This window comes from Nansenia antarctica (assembly GCF_963989245.1).
Source record: "Nansenia antarctica genome assembly, chromosome: 6".
In the NCBI taxonomy this organism is placed as follows: Eukaryota; Metazoa; Chordata; class Actinopteri; order Argentiniformes; family Microstomatidae; genus Nansenia; species Nansenia antarctica.
The window spans coordinates 60,642,372-60,652,933 of record NC_137676.1 but is presented as its reverse complement, the minus strand read 5'-3'; the positions used below and the strand labels follow the sequence as shown (position 1 = coordinate 60,652,933).

General features: G+C 48.7%; 1 protein-coding gene across 1 annotated transcript in view; it reads left to right on the top strand.

The window, feature by feature from the left end:
* Positions 1 to 5,324: 5,324 nt before the first annotated feature.
* tenm3 (teneurin transmembrane protein 3) overlaps positions 5,325 to 10,562 on the top strand; it is a gene marked incomplete at both ends in the record, with an annotated part of 153,966 nt that continues 148,728 nt past the window's right edge. Inside the window, 1 exon segment of the mRNA XM_080533185.1 lies at positions 5,325 to 5,583. Coding sequence (XP_080389311.1) covers positions 5,325 to 5,583 — 259 coding nt within the window.

Genomic DNA, 10,562 nt, shown 5'->3' with positions numbered 1-10,562 from the left:
ACTTTGGCTTCTCTGTCAATTATAACAATGACGGACAGTGTCATTGGAAGTGTGGTCGATAAAAAAGTTCCGGTGTTTAAGCGTTGTGCAACGAAAAAGTCGTACGAGCATGGCCACACATTATTATTATTTAGTTCAAAGTGGCATAAAACATGTTTATTTGTCTGCTTTAAAGAGCCCAGTGATTCACTGCTGCAACCAGGTGCCTCCTCCCTCTCTCCTACTGCATCATTTAAGTTGAATGTGTGTTTCTGTTTAATATGTAGCCTAATGTTTGAGTGTAGAATATGTTATGTATGTATATATATATATATATATATATATATATATATATATACACACACACACACACATACTGTATATATATACCCTTTTTGACATCTTGAATGTTGTTGGGTTTTACACAGTAAAAGTGGTGTTTTTACAGAATTCGAGGAAAAAGCTTTTTATTTTTATTTGTAAGTTTTGTGTTGATCCGAAAAATGATCCGATCCGTGACTCAAAAACCGTGACACGATCCGATCCGTGAGTTAGGTGATCCGTTACACCCCTACAAATAAATGAGAACCCTCTCCCTCTCTTCCCGCTCTCCCTACCTCTCTCTCTCTCTCCCCCCTCTCTCCTTATCCAGGCCCAAACCCTGATAACAATTATTGGGTTTTTTGTGACTCTACCTTATTTTTTTTGTCTCCCTCTCTCTCCTTCTATCTCTCTCTCTCTCTAAAGCGATGTTGGTCAGAGGGCTCACACACAATCAACCTCCAAAGTCTTGTGTAATATCCACCCCCCACTCTCTCCCTCCATCCCTCCCTCCCTCCCTCCCACATCTTGACGACTCCAATAATCTCCTGGCAAGATTAAAATGAAAACGACAACAACAAATAAAAAGCGGCTTTTTTTATGATCCGCGTTTGCGGCGTAAACATGGTCTTAACGAGGTGCTCTCAGGCGGGCGTGGCAGGGCGCCGGCGTTCATCTCCGCGACCTCGATGTCCTTTCATCTGAGGAGCACCACGTTCCTGACGCCTGTTAGTCACCAGGCTTCCCCCTGTTAAACATTGTCATCTGGCTATGGAGTTCCAGGAAAGGACAGGGGATGAGAGGAGATGGGAGGAGAGGGGAGGGGAGAGGGGGAGAGAGAGGAGGGGAGGAGAGGAGGAGGGGGGGAGGAGGGGGGGAGCAGAGGAGGGGGGGGAGAGCCGCGCCTTTGTCTGTCGATGCTGAGCATGCTAAATGTTTATCTTTAGTCAAATAAACCACCATTATCACCACAGTCGCCATAGCAATGTTCTAGACTAGAGCATTCTCGGTCACACACACACACACACACACACACACACACACACACACTAGGGGGAATGGAAGCATCTGATGTTTTGAAGCTGTGTGTGTGTGTGTGTGTGTGTGTGTGTGTGTGTGTGTGTGTGTGTGTGTGTGTGTGTGTGCGCGCGTGCACGCGTGCACGTGAGTGAGCGTGTGAGAGAAGTGCATTCAATAGATTGTTTAAGGCATTGGAGGAGGAGGAGGTGGATGAGAAATACCTGCATCTGTTGTGTGCCAGCCCCCCTCCCCCCTCTCTCTCATGTTTCTCTCCATCTCTCCTTGTTTCTATTTCCGTCTCTCTCTCTCTCTCTCTCTTTGTGTACACTGTACAGTATCTACCTCTCTGTGTCTTCCCATCCCTCTCCCCCCTCCCCCCCCCCCGGGGGGGGGGGGGGGGGGGGGGGGGGCACACCCGGGAGAACACATGTTGATCACACACACACACACACACACACATACACATGCACATACATGCACATACACAGTCTCATACACACACGATAACACACATGCAGCCGCACCCCCCCCCCCCCACACACACACACACACACACGTGTTAACCCCGGGGCCTCTGGAGGTGTAGAGGGCAGCACCACAGAGCTGCAGGTTAAAGGAGGAGCCAGTCACCTTGACACTTCAGATGGATGCACACACACTGATGTATAGACTCTCTCTGTCTCACTCACACACACCACAGACACAGGTACACACACACACGCACGCACAAACACACACATACAAAGCCGTCCTGTCACTTGTCCTGCAGCAAATGGCACATTTATTTCGTTGATAATTAAGTGTTTGAGTGTGTGTGTGTGTGTGTGTGTGTGTGTGTGTGTGTGTGTGTGTGTGTGTGTGTGTGTGTGTGTGCGCGTGCGCGTGCGCTTAGAGACAGAAACACTGTGTCTTATGGATGTATCTTTTTATCATGAGTCAGGACTCCAGAGAGGCAGAAAACAGATGAGCTGACGTCATCAGCAGCTGTTCCATCCTCCCCATCACTCCCTCTCCACCTCCTTTTCCTCTATCATTCCCCCCCCGCCCCCCCGATCCGTCTCCAGGGTTACCGTCGGCTCGCTCGAAGGAAGGAGTCAGTGAGGCGGTTAACCTGGACAGTCAGGACCGTTTGGAGGTGTTGTGGGATTGGGAGGATGTTGTTGCCATCCGTTAGGATCAGAAAATAAACACACAAAAACCAAGCGTGTGGATCCACCTTTGATGGATATCGTTAGTGAGTTGTGTTACTCGCCACCGAGGCGGTCCGTCAGTCCCCGTGTTCGCCGAGACCGCAGACGCCTAATCCGGAAATCCACGAAGAATCGAAATCCACGGTACGGTACCTCAGGAGGGACAATTTTAATAGGGCCGCCCGTCACAGGTTTAGTCAGAACTATGTTACAACCGTTTGTCTCTTGAGGACAGAGTTACCTTTACAAGAGGAGAGAGAGACTCTGCATATCAATTCTGAGTAATACATTATTGAAAGCCCCTGTGTGTGTGTGTGTGTGTGTGTGTGTGTGCGTGCGTGCGTGCGTGCGTGCGTGCGTGCGTGCGTGCGTGCGTGCGTGCGTGCGTGCGTGCGTGCGTGTGTGTGTGTATGCGTGTGTGTGTGTGAACGTATAGCGTAGTGTAACCCTCCCTGTCCTGTGTCGCTGAAGGGAGGACAAATCAGATCATAGAGGTTAATGTCAGTATATGAATACACCAGGGTATTAGTGTCGCTCAGTGTTTTTCCATTTAGGCCGCCGCTTCAGCCGTTGAACCAGAGCGCTTTTTAATTAAGAATTTAATTACAAATAATGCACTTGATCAGCCAGACCTAATTCTCTCTTTTTATTAAAAAAGCTCAAACAATATCAGATGAATGTTGTCAGTCTGCCTCTGTCACCGGAGGGGGAAACATCAGGAACCGTTTGTATGTTTGTGTTGAATTAACAGTTGAGATGAAATAAAATATCTCCGTTTTTTTTTGTTTTCCTCTGTTGTCGAAAGCGAGTACCGCTGTTGGAAACAAATGCGCGGTTCAGAATTGTGTCGAACGTGCCGAGGAGGGATTGATATGGTTCTTGGTTGTGTCATCAAATGAAATAGGATCTTTTTTTCCAACAATTCAAAATGTGGCAGAATTTTTTGGGGAATTGTGTGAACTTAGGAGTTGAGGGGGCGAGGTGCTGGGGGGTGAGGAGGGGTGAGGAGGGGTGAGGGTGTGAGGGCTTGTGATGTGTCTCTCTCCCTGGACAAGCCAGGCTGCTCTCACACTAAACTCATTCCCCTAAGTATTTCTCACAGCTCAGTCGCTCCCTCTCTCTTTCCACTCTCTCACTCTCTCCTACCCTCCTCTCTCTCTCCCTCTCTCCCATCCTCCTACCCTCCTCCCTCTCTCCCACCCTCCTACCCTCCTCCCTCTCTCCCTTTGTCACTCTCTCCCTTTGTCACTCTCTCCCTCCCTCTCTCCCTCTGACTCTCTCCCTCTCTCACTCCCTTCCACTCTCCCTCTGTCACTCTCTCCCTCCCTCCCTCTCTCTCTCCCTCCCTCCCTCTGTCACTCCCTCCCTCCCTCCCTTCCTCTGTCACTCTCTCCCTCCCCTATCAGACACAATCAATCTTTACAAGACAATAAACCAGCAGTGTGTGGCCTTGTCCTTCTCCCTGTCACTCCTCTCTCTCTCCCCCCCCCTCACCCCTCCCTCTCTCTCTGTCCCCCCAGCCACCCCCCTCCACTAGCAGAGTTGAAACGAAGTGTGCAGGAACGTAAATTCAGCTTAAGAGTCCATCTCTTGTGTTTGAGAGAGAGAGAGAGAGAGAGAGAGAGAGAGAGAGAGAGAGAGAGAGAGACACACAGACACAGACACAGACACAGACACAGACAAAGAAGCCGTCCATATTTCTTTCTAATATCGGCCATCTCTTCAACTACAGCGTCTGTCTCTCTCTTGGCTCGAAATGTTTCCTCCCTACATTCAGCTGTCCCGTGGGAGGGATTCACACAGAAAACCTTATCACAGAATATGTTAACAACTTCAACCCCTCCCAAAAAGAAATGATGAAGATGTTAAACAGAAAAAAAGAAAAAAAAAAGATTAAAATATGTTTGAGATAAAACAGCACATGCACTTGGATCGCTGGGAGACCTCCAAAAACAAGGGCCAGCCAAGAAAAGAAACCAAAGCGCTGCAATTACCAGAACGCACAATTAGAAGCAGTCTTTGGCTAATAAATGTTGTAAAAACACCCGGGGAGGGGGAGGATGCGGGGAGGGGGGGCACGTTTCACTGGTCCTCTGTCTCCCATTATCCCAGCGTTCCTCTTCCCAGGAAGCTGGAGGTACCGTTGATTAATTCTCGATGGCAGGACTTAATGAAAGATTCCGTTTTGTTCTGGGTTCTTTTTTGGGGGGTTTTGGTTCGTTCTTACATCCTGTTCAGCTGTTAGACCGTGCCTGTCGGTGGCTGTAATGGATGTGTCTCACCCATCGGCAACTCAGGACATACTCCAGACCCAGGACATACACCAGACCCAGGGGTTTAGACAGGCCTCACCCCTTCTCCTCTCTCACCCCTGCCCTCCCCACTCTGGTTCCCAAAGGCAGCCAACGCGCTCAGACGCTTAGGCCCTGCCAAGATACACACACACTCTCACACACACACACACACACACACACACACGCACTCAACATATCCAGAGCGTGGGGAGCACCGAAGGATCCGGGGGCAGATGAAGTGTACAGAAGTGTACGTCTGACCTCTGTCTCACGCTCTCTTTTTTTTTGTTCTACCCCTTTCCCTCCCTCCCCTCTCTCTCTCTCTCTCTCTCTCTCTCTCTCTCCCTCCCTCCCTCCCTGCAGGTAGCCAAGCCTAAGCAGAGCAGATCCTGTCGGACACCGCCCGCCTCCCACCCCCCTGATACCGCCCCCCTCCCACCCCCCACCCCCCCTGCCCCGTGATCTCCGTGGTTCCCACCTCCTCCTCCTCCGCCCCGCGGTGGCGCAGCATGCTGGCAGTATGGACGTGAAGGAACGCCGGCCCTACTGCTCCCTGACCAAGGGCAGGCGCAACGACAAGGACCCCCGCCGCTGCTACGCGGGGTCGTCGTCGGTGGCCGGCGACGGCGGCGGCGAGGACCTGCGCGTCCCCACCCAGAAGTCCTACAGCTCCAGCGAGACGCTCAAGGCGTTCGACCACCACGACTCGTCCCGCCTGCTGTACGGGAGCCGCGTCAAGGAGATGGTGCACCGCGAGCAGGACGAGTACCCCCACCAAGGTGAGAGGGTGGGGGTGTGGGGATGGGGGCTGGACACACACACACACATGCATGCACACCCTCATGTGATTTATTAGCTAGCTTGGGTCAGCCTCGATGGAATTACTCCAGTGTACCTGATATGGGCCCCTAACCCCCCCCTAAGCTGTACCCTAACCCTATCCTAACCCCCCTCTAGCCCTAACCCCCCCTAACTCTACTCTAACCGAACTAAGGATGTGGGACTCCAGTGTTGACTGTAGATGAGGCTAGATTGCTGCAGCGTGGTGCACACAGACCCAGACACAGGGGGGGGGTTAGAACAATCACTTCCCCTCGGGGATCAATGAAAGCACCTACCTCTGCTCTGCCCTGGGAGTTCACATTTTGACAAAACAAAATAACACTTTTTTCCTATTCTGTTTTTTATTATCTTTATAAGAGGTACCGGGGGGGTTTAGTGTGTGACTGTGTGACTGTGTGTCTGCCCCTCAGGCAGGGAGAGAGAGAGAGAGAGAGGGAGAGAGAGAGAGAGAGAGAGAGAGAGAGAGAGAGAGAGAGAGAGAGAGAGAGAGAGAGAGAGAGAGAGAGAGAGAGAGAGAGAGAGAGAGAGAGAGAGAGAGAGAGAGAGAGAGAGAGAGAGAGAGAGAGAGAGAGAGAGAGAGAGAGAGAGAGAGAGAGAGAGAGAGAGAGAGAGAGAGAGAGAGAGAGAGAGAGAGAGAGAGAGAGAGAGAGAGAGAGAGAGATAGTGTGTGTGTGTGTGTGTGTGTCAGGTTGTCTCTCTGAGCCTTCCCAGAGGTAGTAGAGAGGAGACAGAGGCACCGTCTTCCTGTCAGAGGCAGGCTCCTGTCTGTGGACCACTACGCTTGCTTTAGACAGACCTCCACACTTCTTCACTCTACCCTGGCCTCTGGTCTAAGGACCCTCTCAATCTCTCTCTCCTGGACCTTCTCACTCTCTCTCTCCTGGACCTTCTCACTCTCTCTCTCCTGGACCTTCTCAATCTCTCCTCTCCTGGACCTTCTCACTCTCTCTCTCCTGGACCTTCTCACTCTCTCTCCTGGACCTTCAGTTTCTCTCTCCTGGACCTTCTCACTCTCTCTCTCCTGGACCTTCTCACTCTCTCTCTCCTGGACCTTCTCACTCTCTCTCTCCTGGACCTTCTCACTCTCTCTCTCCTGGACCTTCTCACTCTCTCTCCTGGACCTTCTCACTCTCTCTCTCTCCTGGACCTTCTCACTCTTTCTCCTGGACCTTCTCACTCTCTCTCTCCTGGACCTTCTCACTCTCTCTCCTGGACCTTCTCAATCTCTCTCTCCTGGACCTTCTCACTCTCTCTCCTGGACCTCTCTCTCTCTCTCTCTCCTGGACCTTCTCAATCTCTCTCCTGGACCTTCTCAATCTCTCTCCTGGACCTTCTCACTCTCTCTCTCCTGGACCTTCTCAATCTCTCTCTCCTGGACCTTCAGTCTCTCTCTCCTGGACCTTCTCACTCTCTCTCTCCTGGACCTTCTCAGTCTCTTTCTCCTGGACCTTCAGTCTCTCTCTCCTGGACCTTCTCACTCTCTCTCTCCTGGACCTTCTCACTCTCTCTCCTGGACCTTCTCACTCTCTCTCTCCTGGACCTTCTCAGTCTCTTTCTCCTGGACCTTCAGTCTCTCTCTCCTGGACCTTCAGTCTCTCTCTCCTGGACCTTCTCACTCTCTCTCTCCTGGACCTTCTCACTCTCTCTCTCCTGGACCTTCTCAATCTCTCTCTCCTGGACCTTCTCAATCTCTCTCTCCTGGACCTTCTCACTCTCTCTCCTGGGCCTTCTCACTCTCTCTCTCCTGGACCTTCTCAGTCTCTCTCTCCTGGACCTTCAGTCTCTCTCTCCTGGACCTTCTCACTCTCTCTCTCCTGGACCTTCAGTCTCTCTCTCCTGGACCTTCTCACTCTCTCTCTCTCCTGGACCTTCTCACTCTCTCTCTCCTGGACCTTCTCACTCTCTCTCTCCTGGACCTTCTCACTTCTCTCTCCTGGACCTTCTCACTCTCTGTCTCCTGGACCTTCTCACTCTCTCTCTCCTGGACCTTCTCAGTCTCTCTCTCCTGGACCTTCTCACTCTCTCTCTCCTGGACCTTCAGTCTCTCTCTCCTGGACCTTCAGTCTCTCTCCTGGACCTTCAGTTTCTCTCTCCTGGACCTTCAGTCTCTCTCTCCTGGACCTTCTTACTCTCTCTCTCCTGGACCTTCTCACTCTCTCTCTCCTGGACCTTCTCACTCTCTCTCTCCTGGACCTTCTCACTCTCTCTCTCCTGGACCTTCTCAGTCTCTCTCTCCTGGACCTTCTCAGTCTCTCTCTCCTGGACCTTCTCACTCTCTCTCCTGGACCTTCAGTCTCTCTCTCCTGGACCTTCAGTCTCTCTCTCCTAGACCATCTGAACCCCTCTCCTGGCTATCATTAAGCCTAAGAACACACAACTTAAATGTAGCATCATTTGTTTTAAATACAAGTGTTGTGTTGCGTGAAAGGGAGTGCTTTGAATGGCTGATGAGAACGTCAGGGATAAACATTCTGGTAATGATGCCTTTCCAGACTGTTATTATTCCCACATTTGTTATTAAAAACTCTTTGACTGTCTGACGTGTACTGGGCGTGGGGAGATGAACGCAGAGTCATGTATTCAATATGTGGTATTTTATAAACATAACAAAAGTACTTTGAAGTTCATTACGAGTTCATTGATTGTTCCTGAACTTCAATTAGCAGTTCATAAATATTTAATTATCTTATCATGTACATTTTCATTGCACATTAATTGGCGCTCATTTAAAATTAATATAATTTTAATTGAACTGCAGTCACTATCTTAGTTAGGTCTGTAATTAACAAGCTTTTATATTCACTGTTATTCATAGATGAATGATTGCTGCTCTGGGCTCTCAGATTGAACTGGCTTTTACCGCCTCTTTGTGAAGTAAAAACAAATTGAACTTGTGATTTGACATGAATCAAACGAAATTGTCTGCAATAAGACTTCTTTGCTTTTTTTATGCTTGACCAGTTACGGAGGCTGATGTACTTAGAGACTGCATATCCAGATAAATAGCCCCATCTGTATTCGTTAGAAATGTTTCTTTTCTCTAACAGCAATGTTTCCAATCATTTAGATGAATGAACATGTTCAGGAGTCAGGGAGTTCAGATATCCACCGCAAATGAGCTGATTGAACAGAAGAAACACGGCTCCGATAAACATGGTAACTAGTGGAGCCAGCAGCCCCTCCCTGTTACATAACGAGGCTGTTACACGGCCCGGCACAGTCTGTCAACATGCAGGTTTGATGTGTCTTTAAACCAGAGGAAAAGAGTTTGGTGGAACTTGGATTAAACAAAGATGTGGATGAATTATGAATCGTAGATGAATTATTGATCATAGCCCCTTTTTGAATTGTGATCTTGTTGGATCTTGTTTCAAAATTATTCACATGGAATGCAAAGGCGTCCCGACTCTAGAATACTGGTTGATACGTTGCCCTTAGATTCATTTTAAAATGTTCTTTGTAGTTCAGTTGACATTGTAGGACCCACATTATAGTATATATTTTAACTTGGATGGCTGGTTGCTATGCATTGTACAAATGCTAACACATTTAGAACATTGTTTCACATGAATATGTTCTATTTTAATTAATTAGTATTAACTATTATTATTAATAATAAGTATTATTATTGTTATTATTATTATTATTATTAGTATTGTTGTTGTTGTTGTTGTTGTTGTTATTCTTATTCTAATAATAATTATAATAATTACACTGCTAATAATAATCATCATCATCATGATTGTTTATGATCATTATTTTAATTGATGATAATTAATTCAAATGTAAATATTAATGAGACTTAAGAAACTATTAATCTGAGGTGGTGGTATCTGATAATCTTGTGATATCTGGTGATGGTGATATGTGATAATCTAGCGAGGTGACCATGTTGGATGCGTAATGTGAAACAGTTGACTCAGCTCTGACCTCATCACCCTGTACTGGCTTTTGTTGCCATGGGGATTGTTGTTGTGGCGTGAGGCTGCAGTCTGAAGATCGTGAGGTGTTTAGAAAAGCAGCAACCAGATCAGAGGTGCCTCAATAACCAGTCTGGCTGCCAACTGCCACTGTGACGTCACCCCCTCAGAGAACCGCACACACACACACACACACACACACACACACACACACACACACATACACACACACACACGCACACACACACACACACACATATACACACACACACACACATACACACACACACACACACACAGAGGACACCACAGGATACCAGAGGATACCACATCACCCCTTCAGACAACCACCCACACACACACACACACACACACACACACACACACACACACACACACACACACACACACAGAAAGTAGCTTCCATTGAGATGTCACTGGTCCTCCCAGATAATAGAGTGTGTTCAGACTGCCTCAGCCTCTCTGCTGGCCTTATCAAGGTCAAGCTGTCAAATAGCCAAGCTGAGATAAGGCTCTACACACACACACACACACACACACACACATACACCCCCCCCCCCACACACACACACACGGGACCCCCACAGAGAATGAATCAACATACACACAGGCACATACACCCACACACCCACACACACACACACACACACACACACCCACACACACACACATACACACACACACACACACACACACACACACACACACACACACAGAACCCCCAACAGAGAATGAATCAACATACACACACACACACACACACACACACTTTGGTCTTTGCTCCAAGGTAAAAACAACCCTTTCCAATCTCTACCTCCTCTACCTCTAGCTGTGTTTGTTGATCAGACAGAGAGAACATGTCCAGGATCTGAAATGTCTGAGCGGCTCCCAGAGGATCAACTGTAGTGGGTCCTGATGCTCCTTTTCCATCCTCACAGTTATCAAACTGTAGTGGGTCCTATGCTCCTTTTCCA